General features: G+C 31.5%; 2 protein-coding genes across 6 annotated transcripts; one reads left to right on the forward strand and one right to left on the reverse strand.

The window, feature by feature from the left end:
* The first annotated feature begins 14366 nt into the window (after positions 1 to 14366).
* LOC18609494 (RNA-binding (RRM/RBD/RNP motifs) family protein) lies at positions 14367 to 17379 on the forward strand. Of its 2 annotated transcripts, none has more exons than XM_018115999.2 (8): positions 14367 to 14619; positions 14803 to 14890; positions 15008 to 15088; positions 15248 to 15387; positions 15539 to 15647; positions 15741 to 15810; positions 16934 to 16996; positions 17096 to 17379. In XM_018115999.2, exons 2-8 carry the CDS (start codon positions 14871 to 14873, stop codon positions 17171 to 17173), a joined length of 561 nt encoding a protein of 186 aa, XP_017971488.1. In that variant the 5' UTR covers positions 14367 to 14619; positions 14803 to 14870; the 3' UTR covers positions 17174 to 17379. The 2 variants fall into 2 exon arrangements, with proteins under 2 accessions (XP_017971488.1, XP_007044689.2); XM_007044627.3 differs by having other exon boundaries at positions 14368 to 14619; positions 14803 to 14886.
* A 1056-nt stretch (positions 17380 to 18435) lies between these two features.
* LOC18609496 (SBP (S-ribonuclease binding protein) family protein) lies at positions 18436 to 22416 on the reverse strand. 4 transcript variants are annotated; one of them, XM_007044629.3, is made up of 6 exons: positions 22178 to 22415; positions 21976 to 22029; positions 20560 to 20645; positions 20143 to 20317; positions 19634 to 19995; positions 18436 to 19034 (listed from the first exon to the last, which is right to left on the reverse strand). In XM_007044629.3, exons 4-6 carry the CDS (start codon positions 20246 to 20248, stop codon positions 18483 to 18485), a joined length of 1020 nt encoding a protein of 339 aa, XP_007044691.1. In that variant the 5' UTR covers positions 20249 to 20317; positions 20560 to 20645; positions 21976 to 22029; positions 22178 to 22415; the 3' UTR covers positions 18436 to 18482. The 4 variants fall into 4 exon arrangements, with proteins under 4 accessions (XP_007044691.1, XP_017971485.1, XP_007044693.1 ...); XM_018115996.2 differs by lacking the exon at positions 20560 to 20645 and having other exon boundaries at positions 20143 to 20313; positions 22178 to 22416; XM_007044631.3 differs by lacking the exon at positions 20560 to 20645.
* Positions 22417 to 24323: the final 1907 nt, after the last annotated feature.

The raw sequence follows: 24323 nt of genomic DNA on the forward strand, positions 1-24323 counted from the left end.
TTTCTGTGAGGTACGTCGGTTTGTCAACTCCATTGTCGAGTTTTTTTAAGCGACCGGCCAGCGATGATGTTTGTTGGGTACGTGGCACTCAGTTATTGGGCTAAAAATGGCGTAAGATTTTGTGGCCTTTTCGGATCTGATTCTGATGGGCCCATTTGGGAGTGTCAACGATGTAATCCGATGTTTATTAATTAAGATTAAATTAATCTAAAAAGACTAAAATTATTATTTATAACGAGTTTAGGCAAGATTCGTGTAGGGATTTGAAGATATTCACTAGGTAGATTCGTTTATAAATAATAATTTTTAATATTAAATTTTAGTTTTATATATTATTTTTTATTTATAATTTTTTTATAATTAATATAATATATACTAAAATTCATTAATTATTTTAATTATAATTTTAAATTTTAATTTATATTTCATGACTTAATTTTAATTTATTAATTTATTTTTCATTAATAATATATAAAAAAATTATTTTAAATTTATTTTAATCAAATATTTAACGACTATGAGTAGTTAATAGTAATATCTAAAATACTAAGATGCGAGTTCAAGTAATAATTAAAAAATTTAATTGAGTATTTATAGGGTTTGGGTATCTTATAAAATAATAGTATCAGGTTAAGGTATTTCCAAAATAATAGATACTCTACCCATTAACATCTCTAACCCATTTGATAGTTGAGACAAACCATTTCATCGTGCTACTTACCCATAAAGCTTATATGTAGATTTTATTTTTTTTGATTTGTTTAGGAAATGGATCAATATTTGCAATTGGCAAGTCTTAGGTATTGAAAATGACCGAGGTGCAAGTAAAGGTGTGAAGGTGATTGTCGATGGTGCAAATGTCTAAACTATAGGAGTTTGCTACAAAGGTGGCTAAAAAGCGGTTGGACAATTGTACAAATTTGAACACAAATTAGTGTTCATGGATTGAAAAACTAATCAAATAGTAGTAAGTTGGAGATATGTGCTTGGTTGCAAACCACTATTGGAAAGTTGTGTTGGACTCGGAGACCCGAACATAGACATAAGGCTCTTCAGTTCAATCATTTGTGTGTTCAACTCGTCCATCCCTTTCATGACTTTTTCCAAGCCTTGGATCCTCGTTTGGGCCACTAAGCACATTGTCAAGCTCATCATAGATCAATTGGTTGTCATTCAACAATTGCTTGAGGCAAGATTCCATTTGAAATGACGACAATTCTTAAACATGAATTTTGTTGGTCTCATTGAGATGTTCAACTATATTCATTAATTTGGCAATCTGTCTTTTCATTTCTCGAAGTTCATGTGCAAACACCTATTGATTACGTTATAGTGCATTTATCTTTTCTTCTAATTGATGTTCCATATCTTTCAACCTCTTAACTCAAACCAAAATAAATTAAAAGAGAAAATTGAAACTTCAGTAAAAATTTTCTAGATGTTTGCTCTAAAGATGGGTTTTTTTTTTCTTCAAAAATAACATCATTTGGTTCTTTATTATTGGAATGAATATGACGAAAAGTAAACATAAGATGAATTAATGCATGGAATATAATGATGCCTTGATGAATGGATGATATAAAGTGATAAAATGAAGAAGTGCCACTAAAATATAAGAAAATTTAAGGCATAATATTCAAATAAGCTCCTAAACTATTCAAGAAAATTCCAATAAGCTTTTATATTTTTATTGCATTCAATCAAACTCTTATACTTTTATTTTGAATCAATTAAACCCTTATGACTAATGATTGACTGATTATCATTAGTCAAAATGCTACTTGTCATTTTATATCTACATAGCACTGATATGGCGTTGATCTGAAGGGTGAAAAATGTCATTTTGTCATATTATCATACCAAATTAATATTTCACGTTATCATCAATTATAACATATCAACATGTCACATCATCATCAATTATGATATGGTAGCATACCACGTCAACGTCACATGACATAAAATAATAAAGGGTATTTTAACTAAATCAATCATTAATCATAAAAGCTTATTTGACTCAAAATAAAAGTAAAAAAACTTATTTGGATCAAAATAAAAGTATAAGAACTTATTTGGTTTAAAATAAGTGTACAAAAACTTGATTGAACACAATAAAAATATAAGGGTTATTTAAATTTTCTTGAATAATTTAGAATTTTTTTGGATATTATGCCAAAATTTAAACATTTTGCACGAGTTTTATTAAAAGAAATAGTTGGCAATTGATCATGAGCATTATCATATTCAAATGTGTTCAATTTTGTGAAATATGAGTCAATCCAATTTAAGGTTGATTGGATTATATTTAATCATTGATTTTTTAAAAAAAAACTAGCTTAAGTTTAATGTGATATTGGATCCCTAATAAATTAAATCAATATGTTAAAGTTGAGTTAATATTTATCATCTCTTTTTTAAAGGATAATATTTGTCATTTTCAATTTAAAAGAAAACATAAAGAAAAGCCGTTGCGTTATTCAAAGTCTTATTTTTCTTTTTTATTTTTTAATACACTTTAATTATATTTAAAAGTATAAATTCACAATTTACAATGAATTTCATGTATTTAAATAATAATGATAAATATATTAAAAAGCAACATATATAAGAGTAATTGATTAGAGTTCAATTGAAAAAAAAATGTTTTACTTTAGTTTAATTTCATAAGTAAATGTAAGACTTATTAATTTCAAATCAATAACAATAGATTAAAGTTAGTCCTCAAGTGGGGACAATTCCCAATAGGAAACAAAGAAGGAATGGAAAAAAGGAAAAGAAAGTAGAAGGGAAAAAGAAAGGTTGTTTTGGTCAACCTTATAGGAGCAAAGCCCAATGTAGATTAGTAAATAAAAAAGATAGAAAGAAAGGGAGAGAAGAAGACAACCAACAATGAAGATCGACATTACAAGTGACAAAAAGAAAGGAGAAAGAAAGGAAGGTAGTTGAGAAGAAAGCGATATTTAAGGTAAGAAGTTGGAGAGAAAAGAAGGAATGAAGGAAAAGAAAATGTGTGTCACGACCTGGAACTCCTCTCGAGCCCGTGACAACCGCCGCGGTACCCCGATGGACACTCATCTCCCGAAATGTCAATCGAAACTCCGCAAGGCTTAATATCAGTTTCTCATTTACCCCGATGAGTAACCGTTGCCAAATATTATGTTCCAAAAGGATTTTAAGCTATTTCCAACTTAAAACAGATAAAATAAAAGTTTTCGTCTCACAGGGACGTTTTGGTCATTTTCCACTGAAAAATTTTGAAACTAGTTAAAAATTTAATAAGTAAGTACTAATCGCATAATTCACAATCAAAAATAAGTTTAAGCATCTAAAACCTTTATTTAAAATGAAATTATAATTATTTGAATATAATGAGAAGATAAAACAAAATATTCAATAAAATATTTTATTTTCTTATAAACAGTAATTTTAGTATTATACGTAAATACTTTTTGTAACATAAAAGCAAAATAATTTCATTCATACTGTGACACAGTAAACCAATGCATTTAAATTAATTTAATTTAATTTACAATATCAAGCGAGCCCACAAATAACTAGAAGTGAGGAAAATGGTGAACCTACAATTCGGAGGACGCAAGTCCAATGGAAGCCCTCGATGGAATCAACTATCTACAGCCTACTCTGAGCCTGAAATGAGTAGAGATGAGGGTGGTGAGATTATAAAATCTCAGTGAGTAAACAAATATCATTCAAAAGATCTAAAGTCGAGTAAAATGAGACAATTAAAATATCCCATCATTTTAAGTATTTCACAATTTGAAAATTTATCCCAACCCATGCAAACGGTTGTATTTCATTTAATTTCTCATTAAGGCTTATGACTTCCATAAACATTTGGCTCATGCCATCAAATAGTACTCGATGACACATTGATCAGAAGCGTACACTCGAGCCTGCCAAGGCTGTTAAAATTTCGTATACACGTAAAACATATTTTTAGTTTGAAAAACACAGTCATTCCTTAGCGTTAGCAGAGTTCATCATCACGAGGTGGTTCGGCATGACGTGAACTCTATCCATAACTTAGGAGATACCCTACACGCCTTTCTGACCAAGGTACATATATATATATCCGAATTTCGTGCCCCTCTAATAAGTTGGTCCACAAAATTCACCTACTACAGCAAGTTAAACCCACCATACAATAAATTTTGACAACATGACAAGGCTAATATTTTACTACCTAGCCTGCAAGGATAAAATAAAAGAATTCATACAATTCATAAAACACAGCCCAACCAGTCATGCCAACACAATAACAATAAAACATAAGCCATCAATTTCCAATCATAAATTTACAACATACCGGTGGTCTCCAATTGCTCTATTTTCAAAATCGTTACTCAATTTCAAGACAATTTATAAAATATTTTCATGTAAACACATTCTGTTTGTAAAACACAAAAATTTACCATTTAAACTCATTTTCATAAAATTTCACCAAAATCGATTAAAAACATACTTTAAATAATTAAAATGATGGTAAGGTTACTCACAGTACTAGGAGTTCGATATACCCCTATTCTCGATCTTCGGGCACAATTTCTTTACCCTTGTTAGAGGGCTCACCACTTATACATCATACGTGACACGAATTTCAATAAATTGTGTCAATTTATCATAAACTATTTCAAGCTCTCTAAATCCAAATGAATGCATGCGATGGGATGCAAAATGTCTGATTAATCACTTAAATGTGATATTCGACCTAAGTCACATTATACTCGGCCTAATCGGCTAAAATCTCCAATTTAACTCTAAAAAAATTCTTCTCACTTTCTACACTCCAATTGTACCTAAATTACCTCAGTGATTGTGAATGAGATTCAATTTATCAATCCCAGGTCAATAATCACACATGTCTATACATTAGGTAAAAATTCAAATTTTCACACCAAAATTTCCCATTTAATTTCTAGCCTCACCAAACATCAAATATCACCCAAATATCATGAAATATCATCAATTTCAGCCACAATATCCTCCCTAGAAAATTCAGCCAATGATGGTGATGGGGGAAAATGAATTCTTTTCTTGTTGTTTTGTTTCTAAATATGCTAAACTAACTAAAAACACTAACATAACTTAAAATCAAATCAATCCAACATCTTTCTCTCACCATACCCATTTTGACCAGCCATGAATTCATCATGAAAACATGTAATTTAACCTTGAAAAATAAGGAGAAATGCCTAAGGAAAATAGATTTCAAGTTTAAATTGAAAAATCCTACCTTTTTCACTTGTTTTTCTTGATTTTCCACACTTTTTCTCTTGAAATCCTCCACCTAGGTTTTGTTCTTGTTTTTCCTTTCTTTCCTTTTGTCTTGGCCGAATATGGAGAAGAAGAATGGGATAAATATGGGCTGATTTTAATAGAAAATAATAAAATATCATTACTTGACACGTGGCATGTTTTCATTGGTTTATTTTTAAAACTTTAAAAATTTTAAACATTTTATCTCCACCACATGATTAGTCAAATGTCAAAATGAGAATAAGAGAAGACCATGTGCTGGACAAGTGTCCTGGTGGTGAAAAATTATTGTTTTGCCCTTGGGGTGACAAAATTATCATTTTGCCCCAATGCTCCAAAAATACCGAAATTATAACTTTTCACTTATCAACCTTAAATTATACTCCAATGAGTCAAATGTGATCAATCTTGATCAAAAACTTCTTCCAATATTCCAATTTTATCCTCAAATGGCCAAAATTACCATTTTACCCCTATATAGTGAAATTTTGATTTGACTCCAAATTAATCCTCAAACTCTGAATCACCATTTTAAGTCATTCATTGATTGTAAAATTTTCAATTTCACCCTAAAATCTCTATTTGATCTAGTTCGAGACTTAAATCAACTTTGTTGTACCTCTAGGTACAATACCGACTTTTGTAAATTTTTCGGGACTCTCCTAGCATGCAAACATGCTATCCATCACATGTATGTCATGACAAGTATTTTATAGAGTCAGGCTTTACATCTTCTCCCCTACTTGGATCAACCATATGATCCTTCTTCATGACTAATTTCGATATTTGGCTAAATATTAATATTTTAATATTATTTTATTAATAAAATATTATTTTATTTTAAAAATTTTATCTTGTCTCTTTGGTTCCCAAAGTTCTTTATTATACCTCAATTCACATCCAACCAACTTTATTTATCACTATATCAAAATATGGGGCATTTCAAAGTGAAAGAGAAGGAAAAGGGTGAGAGGAAGAGAACATTGTTGACGTCGATGATGAGATTGAGAGGAGGTGGCAGTAGTTGTGATCATTGACAATAGAGGTGGTTAAAGAGAAGAGCTGGCTTGGTGAGAAATAAAGAAGAAAGGCAAATTGAAAATTTTATTATTTTTTTATTTAAATACAGTTAAATCTTTATAAATTAATATTCGATAAATTAATAATCTCGTTTATATAATATTTTTTATTAGTCTCGACTTGGAACTAACGTAGTAAATTAATAATTTGTTAACCTTATAAAATAATATATTTAAAAAAACACATAGATCTCACTTGATATATAAATTAATAATCTCCTTATACATCAAAATTATATATATATATATATATATATATATATATATATATATATAAATTACCCAATTAGAAAGTCTTTATAAAATATGAGTCCAATATTACTTGTTTCTTCTTGAAATTGATGTTTTCTTGGACTTCATTTTTAACTTTTCTTATTGCATGGGGAAGTTTTGATGTAGTATTCTTGTATCACGCGAGAAAATTATGTAATATGATTGTTACTTTGAGTGTATCTTTGCATGAGACAGGCTTTAGTACAAAACTATCATTTTCAACTTCATCTTCTTTGTCATTTCTCATGATGTTCTCAATAATTTACTCATTATAAATAATGATAATTCGTGATTCGGTAATTAGATAATATTCGTATAATCATAATACAAAAAAAATACATGTATTAAATTCAATGTTTTGAAAAAAAATAAAAAATACCTTGATAAATTAATTTTTTTATTAATTAAAGTATAAATTAATAAATTATTAATTTATAAATTAAATAATATCTTAATTAATTAATAAATTTTCATGATCCTAATGGTATTAATTTATAGAAGTTTTACTGTACAAAATCTAAACCAATGTAGTTTTGGGATAGGAAAAATGAAAAAAAAAAAAAAAGAAAGAAAGAGAAAGAAGTGTTATGGGCTATGACTAGGGATGGGCAATTGGTTGATTCTATTTATGAAAATCGAAAATAAAAAAAAAACCACAAACTTTCTTTAAAGATAAAAGAAATAATCGTATAACAAATATGATTGACAAATGTTCAATTGGTTTGATTGATTTTTCTAATTTTTTTCAATATTTTTATAATAATTTTTAATGTAGATTAATATTCTCATTTCTTAGTAAATATATCATACATAGCTAGATAGTTGCATGGAAAAAAATTGAAAATGAGATTGAGATAGATAAAAAGTGAGTAAGACTTGATACTTTATATGTTACAAAGCTAAAAAAAAAGATGCAGAAAATATTGCAATGCCCAAAATTTTCCAAGAAAACAAAGATACAAAATTATGCTCTACACCAAATTCAACTCATGAATGCAATCAATAATGGATTCAGTTGACTTGACATTGGTGGATGAGGTTCAGAAAGCAAGTCAACTAGCAAAAGATTTAAGGGTGGCAAGTCTAGATCCAACAATTCAGTGATTTCAATCGAAGGATATGGATTCTAGTTGTGTCATTCACGTATGCTCCCAAAAAATTATTTTGATTTACTTTAAGAAGGGTGGTCAAGGATTTGATTTTGGGTGATACATTCATAATGAAGGTCATGGGCCTTGGAGTTGTGAGAATCAAAATGTTTAAAAAGGTTGTGCTTTCTTTAGGTGGTGTGGCCTAAGTCTTAAAGATGTGTAAGAATCTAATGTCATTGATGATAATTCTATTTTATAGAATTATTTTAGTCCAATTTTGTTATGAAATATTAGCTAAGTCCTCAATTTTCAATTATAATTTACTTATTTTTAGTTATTTTTATAATTAGTTTATTTTTAAGTAAGTTATTTTAATTTTATGTTATTTCTTTTAATTTGGTTATTTTTTATTAGTTTTTATATTTTTTGTAGGAACTAAAAGAATTGGGCTTAATTTTGAAAAGTAAGGTGTTGAAAAACCTAAAAGTCTGTTTGCATATGCTTCAGTATTTTGTCCATAACTCGAGCGATAGAACTCCAAATGATGCGATTCTTAACCATTGAAAAGCTTAGAGACAGAGTTACAACTTTCATGAAGATCACTTTACCCAGTTCTACCTTGAAGATAGAGAAAATTGAGTTGGAATATGGCTAGATGTACTGTGCCGGGAATAAAAAATTTTAAAGACTGACAATTGATTTTTTGGGCCTCTCATTACACTTTTAAGCCCAATTAAACCATAAGTCAACTTAGAAAACTATAGGTTAAGTTTATTAGTATAAATAGGATATTTTTAAGAACATTAAGGGAGACAGCTTTTGGAGATTTAAGAAGCTAGCAGTTGAGGCTGGAACTTGGAGAGCAAGGCGGCAAAAATATTTGTTTTGTTTTCTTTCTTGGCTTTTATTTTCCTTGTTACTCTCAATGGTTGAATTATATACAATGTTATTTGTCTTTGCGATCATAAGTAGCTAATTTTCTTTTCATAGGATTGCAATTGAACTCACATGTAATCTAAATGTTTAATCTCTTTCTTATTTATCGTCAATGGGAATTGAATTGTTTATTTCAATTTGTTCTTAATGCTTTTAATTGCTTGGCCACCAATTAAATTGATTTAGGAAACTTAAACAAACTTAGGAAAAGGGGTTTAAAGTAGACTAAAATTAGGATAGCATATAATCATATTAATTAATTTACGTATAAGATAGGAATATACCTATAGGTCATATGTAGCCAGATTAGAGCCTGAACTTAATGAGTCTGTTTTAATTTCAATTCACATAGAGATATAGTGTTTTGGTTAAAATAGATATTTTTATAAGATGAGTTTGGAGACCCTTATAAATAATTTAGAACTCTAGGTTAGCAATTCAACCCATTGAAATAAGTTAAGGAAGAAAGGTAAGATTTAGATGAAGTGTGAGGGATATTGTAATCCTAAGCTTGTTTGATTTGATATTTACTCAAGTTATTATTATTTTGATTTTTCTTGTTAGTTTAAATTTTAGTTAATCAATTAATTTTAAGTGTTTGGATAAGATTAATTTGTTCTAATTTTAGTACTTAGTAAAATTTTAGATCAATTCTTTGAGGGATCAATACTTTGCTTGCTTATATACTATCTATTCGATACATATACTTGCGTAGTTGAATTTTAACTGACAATTGAGCCTATTAGACCTCAAAGGGTATGGATCTTCTGCCTGCAATAAAATGTATGTATGGGTTTTTTACTTATGGTGGAGTAATAAAAGTTACACAAGACAACATGATCTTGATGAAGGGAATTTGCATAATGGTTTGTATCAGCTAAATGGTGAGGCCTCGAAGGGATGGTAGCTATCGAAGTAAAATTTCATTTACCGATGAGGGTGTAGACGAAAATGAAAACATGACAAATCTTACCAATGTTGGTGAATTTGGAGGAGTTGTGGAAGTCCCTCTTCGAAGTCAATAAGTGCCATTGACTTGACGACTACACATATGCATTACTCATTTGTGGAATCAGAGTGTTGGACCATACTTGATTCGTTATGTGTAATTGGGGTAAATTTGAAAATCAATAGTTTGGAAAGTCTTGTGCTTAGAGAGTTGTTGAATATGTTGAAAAGTAATTCAAAAGTAGGTGGAGTTGAAGACTTGCAATTGGGTGCAACTAGTGAAAAAAGGTTTAAAAATTTTGAACTCAAGTTAAAGGTGGAGATTTGTTGAGTTTTGGGTTTACTAGAACTCAAAATCTTATTTGACTAGGATTCTAATTTGTGTATAACATTAAATAGTTGTACAATTTTAAACTTCTTGTTCGATGTTAAATCCTAATCCTATTTTGAACTTTTATATTATAAAAGTGGGTTTGAAAACCCTAGAAAAGACATTTTATAACCCTATCATTTACTCTAAGTGGAGCTCGAGTAAATGTGGGTGAGTGTTTTTGTGAAGCTAGTGAGAAAAGATGTACAAAGAGTTTTTCGATTGGTTTGGAAAACCATTGAGAAAGATTTTACTATATTTTAATTTCTCAATAATAGAAGAATTACTTCATTTTGTGGACGTAGGTTGTAATGACCTTTCCCACAATTGCTACTAGCACTTAAGTCTCGCAAGCAAGCCCGTCAAGCCCAAACCAGCCTTAATTTAACTTTTCTTACCAATCACCAATTATCCACTTGCTATGAGCTCATCCTATCATAATAGTAAGATTTTAATTGTTTTCTTTTTTTAACCCATATGGATTTACCTTAATCAAATTGCATCATAAATTTATTTAATTTAATCATAATTGCCTCAAACCAAATAATCAATAACCATACTTAAGTTGATTATCACACTTTTAGTTTTAACATAAGTACTTAGAAATATTATGTCCATATGTCCCATAATTAATATATAAAGTTAAGTGCCAATATTGCAATCCTCCAAATCACCATTAGGCATAAACCATCTAAAACACCTTATCACCATAAAGACCTCTAGCAGTGGAGTGACACTAAGGAAGGTCCTATGAGATGCCATTATTTATGTAATAGTGGAAGAGAAACTCACCAAATGATGTACTAAACGGATCACTTATCTACAAAATAAGATACATGTGGTGAATCTTACGGACTAAATGATCATCGGCTTAATAAGCAACCAATGATGAGAAACACGCATTAAGGTGGAACATTTGAATAAGAAAATTAGAATATAATAACTAAAATTAACCAATGAACACAAAGAAAAACTAGAATATAAATAACTAAAATTAACCAATGAACACAAGTTAGGGTAGCCTTGCAAGTATAAGATATGAATTAGTACATAAACATTGTATTAAAACACAATTAATTCCAAACCATGTAAAAAGAAGATATTTATTAGAAATTCAGTAGATGTATAACCAAATATCTTTAAGTTATAACACTTTTAAATAAAGCATGTGAAACCACAATTCCCAACCATATACTTTTTGTTTAATTCACCATGGCAATTATAAAACAATATCAATGCATAAATCTCATTTTATGCTCGTACCTTAAACGCATGTGAAAAATCCCTTGCCGTGTAGAAAACAAATTTAAAACCATTACCATGCCATAATCAATACTTCAATTAATAAAAGAGTATCACTCACAAGTAGGTATAAAAAACCCGTGGGCCCTCTCCCACATAAATAATTTTCGAGGGCTTTCCCCTTACTTCCCAATATCAGTGGTATTCCACGTATCACTATGGCCAATAATCTAAGCAAATATAATTATAGCCCATGGTCTTTGCCACGTATAAGTACAATCTCGTGGTCTTGCTATGTAACCATAAGCTTATAGGCATCCCCATAAATGTACCTTTAACTAAAGCCAACTTTGTGCACCAAGGTCACATGAAATCTAGTGTGACAACAAGACTTACTCTCTAGTGTCTCAATTTAGTTAAATCATCAATTCTTTGATGCATTTATGAAGCTCAAGAAATCAATATGTTATATCATCCATAAACCAATTATTTATACACAATCATTTCAAGGCTTGGTTTAATATTATTTATAGACTCATATAAACCCCTTGTGGTATGATATTTTATCAATTTGGGTACTGTAATACTGTATTATATCTCTAAATATTTTGATTTCATCACTTGTTACAAAATTAATAACAACACCTTTTCATCCGAAACGACTAGAATGATCAATTCTATGGATGTAAAGCTCTTGATTGTTTGGGAGGTCATACTTGATGCTTTGTTTTTAGATTGTCTTATTATAAATTTATAGTTTATAATAGTCAATTTTCTTAAGTTTGAAATTTTTTTATTTATAATTGAATTGTTTTGATATAGGCATGAATTGGAGTTTATCCAATGTGTTGTTGAACTTATCTTGAGCAAAGTGAACCCCATTTACTTGAATGTTGCCAAAAACCCACATGATGAAATTATTATAATACAAAATTTTAAAATTATTTATTTAAAATATATTGTTTTTCAAAGAGAAAAATAAGATTTTTATAAATAAGGGTTTTATTGTCTTTTTCATGAAAATTTAATTGAAAATGTAATATTGTTACCTTTGTGAAAATAGTAGTATAGCACAAGATGTTATGTTAAAAAAAAAATCTAAAGGTGTTTTGTGAGAAAATATTATATCACAAGTAGTCTGTGAAATTTACTGTTCAAAAATAGGTTAAATTATGCAATTAGTCCTTATACTTTACAAAAAGAATAGATTTAATCTATGTACAATAATTTTTATAAATTAAATCTTTATACTTTGTGAATTGGTTAATTACAATCCATTATTCTAACACCGTTAAATTTAACTATTAAGTATGCGAACGTAGCATTGATTACAGGTTGATGTGGGATCAATGTTGACATTACACAATGCTAACATGGCCACATGAATTTAAAAAAATAATAACAAAAAGCACGTTAACCTAAATTAAATGAAATTTACAAACAAACAAACAAAAAAAATTACCAACCCAAGAGGGAGAATCAAGAAAGGGAGAAATAACTGGTTCTAGAATTGAATAGTTAAAATTTAAGATATGTATGATCATGATTTTTGACCTTGCTTTGAATCTTAATTCTCAATTAACATAATTTTTGATGAGTTTTGGACAAGTTGTGAGATTTTGGTGGACCAAACAGTAAAAAAGAAACAAAGATTTGGTAAGGTTTTGTTAATATGTTTTTGAGTTCTAAATGGTGCAAAGCTAATCGGGCATAACTAGTTCTCTTGTAAATCCTCTCGGTTCTTATCAGTTTTTTACAAATTATAAACATATTACACTTAGTTTTCTTTTAGGTATTTTTCATTGCTGGCTTTTGTTTTGTTCTACAAACTAAAACTAACTTTTTGGATTGTTACAGGAAAACCTTGAATACCTAATTGAATATAAAATAGTTTTTCCAATAATAAAACTTTTTTTCTTGTTTTTCTTATTTTTTCTCTTTATTATTTTCAAAAAATTTTCTGTTTTAATTTTATTTTTTCTTCACTTGAGTAAAAAAAAAAAAGGGTGATTCCCATGAGAGAAGATAGATTCATGTGAGGGTGCTTTTGTTAATATGTTTTTGGTGGGTTGTTAATTTTCTTTTTTTGTTTGTTTGTAAATTTTATTTAATTTAGGGTTAGGATGCTTTTATTAATTTTTTTTAATTCATGTGGAAACGTTAACATTATGTCTTGTCAATGTTGTGCCATGTCAACATTTGTGCCACATCAATACATAGTCAATACCACGTCAGCATATTTAACAGTTAAATTGAAGTAGCGTTTAGTATGAGGGAAGTGAAAGCATATTCCCTGTAGTGTGCCAAATTAAATTACATTACAGTATTTATTTTACAACAAACCATTACAATGTAAAATTGCACTGCAATAACATTATAGCCAATGAATATAATGTGATTGCAGCTCAAAATCAATGCAATGAAATTGCATTGCACTCTTTAATATTATTAAAGATATTTTTACCTTTCAACTTTATTACGTTATTAAAAACAGTTTATGATCTTATAATTTATTTTTTTATATAGATTTTGAGAATATCTTTTTATTATTCTCAATAGTCATGGTGACTATCAATAAAATTTATATTATTTTTTAAAAGAAAAAAATTAAAATAAAATATATAATATAGAAAATTATATTAAGAGATGAAAATAAAATATATAAGATTATAATAAAAAATAAAAATAAAATATATGATATTAAAAATATATTTAAAAAATAATATTATATAAAAATTAACAAAAAAATACAAGTTTATAAAACTTGCATTTTAATAAATAGAGATAATTATGAAAATTGACATTATATTCCCAGCAAAGTACTTATAAATCAAACGTTGTAATATTTTTTTTATATTTTAATAATTATTTTATTTATATACCAAACACTGTAATATTATTTTTTTTACAATCACATTACATTGTAAATACTAAACGCCATCTTGATGAAGATAGAGTAATGGACTATAATTAATAAATTTACAAAATATGAAAATTCAATTTACATAAATTATAGTGCAAAAACTAAATTTATAAAAATATTAATTGTATAATTTAACCAAAAAGTATACTCACAAAGATAGAGGACACCTTGTCTACTAAGTCCTACAAAAATGTGGGTTAAAGCTTAGGGATGAGGCAATGTGAGCTATGGTTGGGCCTCAGCATGGAGCTGGCGCATAGGATTCGATAAATAATGAATCATTGTTTCTTTAAGAAAGGCCCGAAGAAGAAGTATTTACGGCGGGGATATCCAGGCTCGCAACGGAATCAAAATTATGGCCAGTGGTGTTCTCAGTTGAAGTATTGGGGTTTTGGAGGTAAAGTAAACAATTTTCAACATGCCTCGTTACAAGGACGATACCCCTGCCGTTCGCGTATATACGGTTTGTGACGAATCGAGGTGCGTCGTGAGTACAAAGAAGATTATCATTTTGATTTACTTTGACGAATTGAAATTTCTTTTGATTGCACGATCAAATCATCAAAAAGCCCTAAAAGTCAAAGAGTTGAAGTAACAGTTATCTTCCCAGGAAGAGAAAATCATCCCCTTTTGATTAATATTTTTTTTCTTTATTTGAAAAAGATATTTGATTGTGAGGAATATTCCCGCGCTTGGATGTGGCGACGAGTTGTTGAAACTGTTTGCCACTTATGGAGACGTTGAAGAGTAAGTAGGTTCTCTCTCTCCTTTTCTTTTTTTCCTTTCCATTTTCAATTTATATTTGTACTTCTATTACAAGTTTGAAACTTTTGATGATGCCAATGACCAATTTTGTTTTGCCTTTCAGATGTAAACCAATGGATGCAGAAGATTGTGAGCAATTCACTGATGTTTATTGGATCAAATTTCGACTCATCAGCAATGCCAGGTCATTAAACTTGATCCTTTTCAAACATTTTCTATCCATATCCATCGCCTTATTTGTGCAGTTAGAAAAGAATGAACCCCTGTTCAAAAGTTATTTTGTGGATAGATAACTACGCAATTGGTGAAAATTGATATATTTTGTGAACCATTTTCCCTATAGGTTTGCAAAGAGAAAATTGGATGAGTTTGTTTTCTTGGGGAACCGGTTGCAGGTCTCATATGCTCCTCAATTTGAGAGCCTTGATGACACTGAGGATAAGTTAGAAGGCAGAAGAAAGGAAGTCCTTGCAAGATTGAATAGTAAGCTTTCGTTCTACTCTAGAAAGCCAACTTTTTAATTTATCTAACTTTGCCATATACTGGGAAATAATTTTCTATGTTTCAAATAGAACTGCTGCTGGTTGTGATAATATATGCTCAAGCATATTATTTTGTTATATTGTGATATCAGCTCCAAGATCTAAAGGGCATCCAGTTCATCACCTGTTCCCCGCCGGTGAGGCTCCATCGCTTGCTGGTTCATCTCAGCAGATTCCCAAGCAGATAAATTCAGGGCTGAGGTGAGACACTGTTCAAATTCATGCTGCTATCTTCATCATTGTTGGCCTTTTGCATTCTTTATCTATATAAACTATGGTTTTCCCTCTCTATAGGGATGTTGGAGATTCAGAGTACAAGTCTCACGCTAATATTGCTCCAATAACAAGAGTATCATCTGACAAGGTGTGGACTACTCTCCTATAATATCATTCCTGATTCTGCTGCTTCAACTTGTTCACTGTTCGAAATTAGATTATAAACTGAAGTGAATTCTTAGGTACCAAGGGCCATTAGCCCTTTTTTCTTTCTTTCTTGTTCTTTATTAGAATTTGGCAAGTGAAAATTTTACTGGCAGTGGTACATGGTAACTTGTAGTTGGTTAAGACTTGAGATGAAGTAAAGTCCTAAGGCTAAGCCAGCAAGTATATTGTGTAGCTTAACTGGCTTTCAGTTGCTAAACCCAATTTGGATTATGTTAGGTCCAGTTGGCTGGATTAGGACAGAGTACATGTCATTCTTGAGTATGTACACTGTCTTTTATTGTGCATCTGGCAGAGTGCTTATTGACCTGCGTAAAGAAGACAACCTAGATAACGTTACTGAAAAAAAGATTATGTCTTTTTGTCTTTGGTGTAATTTTAAACATAGATATTTGTTCTGGCCACTGTTGCATGCTCTCACTTTCACCCTTGCTTGCTTCACTTTTGCTTTAGTCTTCAATTGCAGGCCTTTCCTTTCTCTTCAGTAGCCTGTTTTTCCCACCCTGGTTGCTTAATTGAAGGATGAGATTCTATTCACAGTGTTCGCCCGCCCCTCCCCCCCCCCCCTCCAAATTGCCCTCCACACAATGTCCTGAAGTGAACTATCCAACAGTTGCAGACACTCTTGCTTTAAAATTTTGTGGTTGGAGGCATTCTGAATGCTAGCTGTAGAATGCCCTTTATCCTTAGAGTCTAACTGTTCATTTGCTGGACAGTAAGGCCTGATGTCTGTTTCAATTCTGGGGGGATTTTATGCTTCTTTTTCACTCTACTCATCTGTTAATAAATTAATAGTATTTTGTTACAACCATTTGGCAATTTGCAATTTAAATTGAGCACAAACTCTACACTTGCTCAGAGTTTTTACCTTCTGTTAAATCTTTTGATTTGTCAGATTTTTCTGACTTTTTTTGGGTCACTCGAGAATGGACAGCACATAAAAGATTCAATACTCTGTAAATGTTGTTGGGCTTTTATTTTCCTACAGAAGTTTGCCCAATTTGCCCATTGCTGATATTCATCTTTCCTCTTGAAATTGCTTTCAGGATTACTTCCCCTCACAGTCAATGAATCAGACAGTTAAAATGGTCAGGGACAAACTCAATAAGGTGATAAATCTCTACTGCATGATTGCCTTTTGAGAAGTAAGTTATGTTAAATTTTTATAGTAGTAACTTTCTTCTTCGTTTTCTCCCCAATTACTTTAGATTCAATCAAGCACTGAGCATTTACAAGCTGAACCTGCATCCAAGAAAACAAGAGTGGACAATAGAAGAAGAATCTGATGAGGTTTCTAGGATCAAGTAGGGGGCTGGATATGAAAAGTGTGATAGTTTCATCTTGCCACAGCAAATATTTTTTTCTCCTGATGTCTTATCCATGATATATATATATATATATATTGTAAATCTTGGTACAACATAAACATCTTTTGATTTATTTGAAATTTTGTAGTTGATAATTTGAAATGAATCACTCTGGCATTCAAGAATTACTAGTATACAGTACAACTTAAATTGGTTTCTGACAATCTTGGCCTCAGCCAAAGCAGACAAAGGAGGAAATGGAGTAAAGTTTCACTCTGTCTGAATGCAGTTAGGGTATGGTGTCCCTAGTTTACTGGGAATGCGCAGTGTACAAGAAAGGCAGAAAAAGGAGGAAAGCAACAAGTGGAGCATAGCTGGAAAGGAAAGGAAAGGAAAGGAAGTAGTCGACGATGTTTTTGGTTTTGGATTGAGGTTTGTCGACAGTGTCAGTTACTCATTGATGAGAGCTTTGATCTTCTCCAAGTTTTGTTGCACTTTGTGACCTGCCTGAACCAACAAGCTTGTGCATCATGCGGGAGAGGAAACAATAGGGTATATTTTATCGAAATGTTAACAGCAAAATAGACAACAAGGATAAAGACAAAGGCAACACTCCCAGCGAATGACGAACTTTATTTCCAGAAATGTTTTTTTCCCTTTCGGTTTATTTAGTGTTGTTTGTTGTTTTTCTTTTCACCACTTTGTCTTTCCATACATGTCAGAACATCAAGAGCAAAACTGCAGACTTGGCCAATGACAGTCCTGACTCATTGTTACGCACTAATCACGCAGCCAAGAGCATCATCGCTACAAACTGACAATTGCACCGTCTGCCTGCCTTTTCTTCTTGCAAGAAAACACTAGTTCAAATGGAAAAAGGACAATGGTCCCCAGGGAGATACTCTAATTAGAAAATTGAAAGACACGGAGTCACGGACTACACTATCATTCTTGAACGAGTCTTCACCTTCCCATGGTAGACTCGGAACCCTTGACCTTGGCGTATGGTTTAACCATCCAATTTAACGTCACTTTTTCTTAGCTAACGCTAGAAACACTTTTGACAAACGTTAAGACGTGGGGAACACCTTTCCCTAGCACCATGCGTATCACAGCCACACACGCAAAATGACAAAAGATAGAGAGGGAGAACAATCGACGCTTTGCAAACTCCATTTTAAGATATCTGTTTACTTTCATACATTGTCTGATGGAGAAAGAAATTGCCGGCATGTCTCACGGAAGAAAAAGTATAAACTTTTCATCTTTGAGTAATTTGCTTCACAGTTTAGGATAAATACACTTGGACACCAGCGGTTTTCATTACCTGGCATACAGGACAAACATTGATAAATACATCACAGTCTTTACATAAGCACAGGTGCCTACACGGCATCAACAAAATGGACACCTCCTTTGCCTTGCATGCTCTGCAAATCATCTGTTCTTTCGCGCCATGGTGATTCCTGGAAAAGGATTTTGCAGCACCAACTGGAATGCTGAGAAAGTTGTTTGGATCGACATAAGAGGCAGCATCATCAACTTCACTGTCTCCAAAACCTTCCTTCCCTTGTTCAGCACCCTGCGAGATTGCCTGCTGAAGGTTGCTCTTCAAGACATTAACAACCGACTCATTGTATTTTGCTCTGTAGTGCCAATTCTGGGCTTCTGTAGCCACCTGCTTTATCCTCTCAACCAGTTCCCTATTCTTGCGATTCGTAGTCTCTAGTTCTATGTCTTTCTCCCTAAGCTTCTTGCTGACACCTTTCTCGATAGCAGCAAGAAAAGAAGCCATGTGTCTTTGCTTCATGTCTCTTATTCCCTTTGTCAAGTGCTCTTCCTGATTACGAAAATGAAATGAATCAAAAGTTCCAAAGAAGAGCGTTATAGCACCATCACATTTAACTAAATATCCAATTAGATAGCATTGTTACTAACTTCGAGTGTCATAATGTAAACAATACAGGCAGAGATATTAATAACATTGAATTGAGTAAATATCCTAGGTATATTAACCCTAGAATGACAAACAACCATGAGCATTTGAATATTGACTATGAATTACAGTGCCACTATCCTGATGGAAGTTCAGAGTCTAGAACGGAGGATAACTCCAATACAGAAGATTCATCTGGATTATTGTAAACAAAAATGTATTAAGTGTTTTGTTGCAGCCAAAATAAAATGCGTCAGCATAAATACAAGTTATTAAGAACTGCTATGCCGTAGTAAAAAACTTGGGAATTAAGATCTCCATATCAGTCAATCTAAACAAGGTAAAAATTAAAGAAGAAGAGAAACCTATAGTTCAAACTTTTCTGAAAAAGAAGAGCATCTGATTGTATTTAAACTGTTTGAATTCTGTAATTAAAAAACCTCTGATATTGAAGAAAAGACCACAAGGTGACAGATTTTATTTTTCTTGGTGGGCAACAGTACCTGAATTTTGATATATTGATCAAATTCCTCTTTCTGACGATCAAGTTCGCTTCTAACATTGTCACCAAGTGACAAGATCATTGATGGCCCTTGTGTCATGCTTCCACTTGCAGAAGTCACAGATGAGTTCCGTTCATCATCATCATATGATAGCCGTAACCCAGTTGACACAGCATTAGGATTTGGATTGCTAGCTGAGCGGTCAGCTTCCTCTTGACAAACATTATAATTCAACGAAATTTGTAGCTTTTGCTGCCTTTGAATATCTTCTGTTTCCCTGCCTCTTTTACTGGGCCGAATCATGGAAGTGAGATGGTCATTTCCAACAAAATTTACAGGATCAATGGTACACCCAGCTGGCACTGAAAGTTTAACAAAATATTAATCAGTCACCATTCAAAATAAAAGAAACAGAGAATATATTTGTGTCATTCTGCATGACAAGCTAGTACTTGAAAGGGAAAAAAAGCAGAATCTAATTTCTAAAATAAATCAAAGAAAGACCATACAACTTCCAAATAACTGCAGTTGATTTGATGCATTAGTCTGATACTGAAAACGATTCTCATCCAGGAAACTGGGAAGCACAGGATTACTGTTGTTGCCTCCTAACATTTTCCTATATTAAAACCAAAACTACTATAAATTATATAGCTCTCCGAAGAGTGTCCACTGAGAATCTGCCTGCACAAGAAATGAAATATAGTTAAATCTAAATTATCAAGCTATCAATAGTGAAAAACTGTTTAAGAATGCCTGCATAACAGTCAGATCCGATGAAATATTCAATCAAAGGTGCTTCTCATTCATACTATGACGTGTATGATCATTAACCTCAGGTCAGCCAAACGAGTTCAATCTTGGTAATTCAAACACATTTGACAGCTCAAGAACCAAAAGATGTGACACTCTACCAAGTCATGTACCTATCTCAGTTTTTCGACATGTGTTCCTGATACATTGTCTTGCCACCATCCAACAGGAATAAAGTCAAAGGCCACCTAAGTTGTTACTGTTACACAAATAATAACAAATCTCAACAATTTCCCTTTTAAATTGTTTTCCAATGTCGGTAAAAGCATAGCCACCATTTTAACAAGCAGGTATAAGATGGAGCTACAAGGGATGAAAGACAAACTTTTTGTTAAAGGAAATTATATGCTGAAAGTTTGTAAAACAAGATAGGTTTAATGAGAATCTTAATGGCAAAACTGTATCGAACTCATGCGCATATTAAAAAGGACATAACAACCTCAAGGTGTTATTTCAAGTATTTCACTACCACAACAACGATGGTTACAATAGAATATTTCCAGTCATATTCTTTGTAGCAGCTTCAAGTAAATTTTAAAAATAAGGAAATAAGGCACGATGACTCCCAAGGATAAAAGTTCACCATCGACACTTTTGACATCACCATAATGCAATGTCAGTATTGTACTCTACATTTATGAGACATATGATCCAATATAAACTTTTAGACAACGACAATGCGCTACTAATACATCGCTACTAACCTGTATATTCAGGAAACAAACAAACATATAATTGTCTTGCTCCATTAGGTTCACAATAAATGCTATTGCTAATTTTTATATCCTATTAGAAACGAACGAGACCACGTGGTTAATTATCCAAAAGTCCATGCACATGAACATACATGAACCCCATTGATACCAACACGTAGGAAGTCTAGGATTTCAAATGCAAACACAAATACGTGCAAGAAGCAGCTTTCTCTAAGCAGCTGTGACCTGTGAAAATACTTAGAAACTCCATCAGAAATAACAGGATGCAATAAAGAGGATAAGGAAAAAACAAGTAGACCAAGGAATTGCTCCATTGACTGACAAAACCTTCATAATTAAGTGCCCAAAGTAGATTCTACAGTGTAAAGGGTAAACAGAAGATCGTGCCGATAACTTAATGATGGTTTCACAAATAACATTGGAGAAAGAAATAGGGCTGATAATAGATTTTACTTCCTAAAAAAAGACTGATACCTTCACAAAACTCAGATTCCAATTTTTTTTCTTTTTGGGTTTCTTTGGTTACAAAGAAATAGCATGATATATAAAGATAGACAAGAGAAGGATAAACCTGGACAAGAAGGAAGACATAGGATAAATTTTGGGGAAGATCAAAACAGAAAACATGACATATCAATCCAGTTTAGACCTTCTTTAAAGGGTAATAATCTTATACAAACTATAAGATTAGGATCTCTTTTACGATTCCGATGAATCTCCCAACGTAACAAAACGATAAAAGAAAAACATGACCTACTAAAGGCAAAAAATAAAAGAAGGCATGAAAAATCTAACAATCAGAAACAAATTTACCTGCGATATGCAAGCTCCTTTGATTCAGTTCCAACAACAGTAACTCTCCAGATCCTACAATCCCAAACCAATCTTCAATCACCCAGAAAAAAAAAAAAAAAGAAAAGTAAAAGCAGGAACAGATAAAGCATAGACAAAGGAGAAAACAAAACAAAACAAAATACGGAGTCATAAAAAGAGAGAGAGAGAGAGAGAAACGTACCTCAAAATGTAACGTTTCTGGCGAAGAAATCAAAGAGATGAACGGATCATTTAGGATCTGAAAGTATTGACCTCAAAAACGCGAAAGATACATAGATGGAAAGAAAGAAACAAAAGGAAGGAAACGGACAGATAGAGGAAGTGAAGGGAGATAAATAAAAAAGGGAAGGGGAAGAGGCAGAGTGGGGGGAAGTTGGGAGCAGAATTATTGAAATAATCCGTGGTACAAACTAAGCGCCTGTCTTTCTTACTACTCAGCGGTTACGCTAACTGATTTCCGTTCCTTCATTTTCCCCCTTTTTCCCTTTTCATTTTTTTCCTTCAAAATTCAGTACTACCATTTGACAACAGTAATATTTTTTAAGTATTTTAAAAACTTTTAATAATTTTTTAATTAAATTTATATATTTCTATTTTAAATCAAATAAATTTTTATAATTAATAAATAACTAATTATTATCAATTAAAATATCTCTTATTATTTTATATTAAGTAACATTGACGTATCATAATGCATAATGTGACAGAAAAACGTGATATTACAATGTTTTTTATGTTCAATATTAATATCACATGAATATAAATATTTTAAATTATAATAATTAATTAATTATAAATTATAAAAAGTATTTAATTTAAAATAAAAAATTTTAAATAATTCAAAAAAAATCTCAAATATTATATTTTTAAAAAAAAATAAATGTAACCATTTATTTATTTTTTTTGGATTTAATGTAATCATTTATTTTTATTTTTTAGGTTATGTATATGCACATAATGTATGGGGTTATCCACGAAAATAATGAGCAGCATTAATAAAGGAGCGGATGACTTGATTGGGGTTGTTTCCGTTGGATCAGCGCATGAGTAGCTTGAATAAAAAATTAGGCTTCCTTGGTGTAAAGAAATGGGTTAAGCTTGGTGTGAATTTTTGGTTTAAACTTGAAGAAGAGTTGTTAACCTATCTATATAATAACCCTTTAATTAGTTTGGTTTCTACCCTCTCTTCTTTTCTTCTAGAAATACCTAAATTTAAGTCTCGTTAAAAAAATACAGATTTTTCTTTGAAGCATTGCCTTGATATGGATCGGAGTTTGGAGGTCCGTTCTAATCCATTTTCCCTCACTAGATCATCAAACCATATATAGAGTTTGAGGGCATGGGCAAATACCAAATCAACCAATAACATACTTGTCACGTTTCCCAATACGGAACTTGTTCCATAAGTGACATGCCAATTCAATTCAAGCTGAGATTCAGATCTTAAACTCGTTCATGCATCAAATTTTTCTACCTAAAATTAATCGTTTTATTAATAGATTTAGGCTTATAAATCAAGATTTGTTAGAAGGATATTGCTATCATCTTATTCCAAATAAACAATATAAAAAAATGTATATGAAACAATCTATGCCATATATAGTCACGCTTAAGTCCATAATGGTATCGAATATTTTGTCAAATACTCAAATCCCATTCACATTTAGCTACAAAGAATTAAAAGATTATAAAAAGCATGCGTCGAATAATAAAATAAATAATGATATTGGTGACCGAAAATACACGATGATCAGTGGACACGTCTCCTAATTCACCAGATAATATCTCCACTCACCAACCTTCTAAGCAAACTGGAATGAAATGCATTGATGGGAGACAAAACCTTTTGACATCCGTCCCCTATCTATATTGTAATTTATTATTATTTTTTTCTTAGTTTACAAAATAAATAATTTTCTAATTTACAAATTTAAGAGGAACAAGTAATTTGTGATAACGTTTTGTATTTGGAATTTATGATCACAAATGGTCGTACAAAAAATTTTGCTCCCTTTCTTTATTTAGCTTTATACAGATATTTTAATGGGGAATGATGAAGAGATGTCACGGTGGTCGCTACGAGGCCCATCAACAAGAATTTAATATGAAAGCGGGAAATGGGAAAGCGGGAGTTGGCTGCCCTGACCTGACTCACTGCTCCTTCCTTTGCGGGTCCCAGGGAACGGACTTTGTTTGTTGGCGGGTAATTTTGGCGGGTGAGCAAACGACGAGGCCCTCCCCCTTTCCACCTTTCACGGGATTAGACGAACCAATGGTCACCCCTCTTTTTTTATGGGGCAAAAACTAATAGTATTTCTTAATCCACT

Source organism: Theobroma cacao, chromosome 2 (assembly GCF_053813885.1).
Source record: "Theobroma cacao isolate CCN51 chromosome 2, ASM5381388v1, whole genome shotgun sequence".
Taxonomy (NCBI): Eukaryota; Viridiplantae; Streptophyta; class Magnoliopsida; order Malvales; family Malvaceae; genus Theobroma; species Theobroma cacao.

Bases quoted from the DNA above. Each gene is read 5' to 3' on its own strand.
- LOC18609494 (XM_007044627.3), top strand. From the start codon at position 14,558: ATGCCTCGTTACAAGGACGATACCCCTGCCGTTCGCGTATATACGGTT. The intron at 15,388-15,538 runs GTAAGCTTTCGT...TTGTGATATCAG, and splicing joins AGTCCTTGCAAGATTGAATA to CTCCAAGATCTAAAGGGCAT. The intron at 15,811-16,933 runs GTGTGGACTACT...AATTGCTTTCAG, and splicing joins CAAGAGTATCATCTGACAAG to GATTACTTCCCCTCACAGTC.
- LOC18609496 (XM_018115996.2), bottom strand. From the start codon at position 20,248: ATGTTAGGAGGCAACAACAGTAATCCTGTGCTTCCCAGTTTCCTGGAT. The intron at 19,996-20,142 runs GTATGGTCTTTC...TTAAACTTTCAG, and splicing joins ACTGCAGTTATTTGGAAGTT to TGCCAGCTGGGTGTACCATT. The intron at 19,035-19,633 runs GTACTGTTGCCC...TTTCGTAATCAG, and splicing joins ATCAATATATCAAAATTCAG to GAAGAGCACTTGACAAAGGG.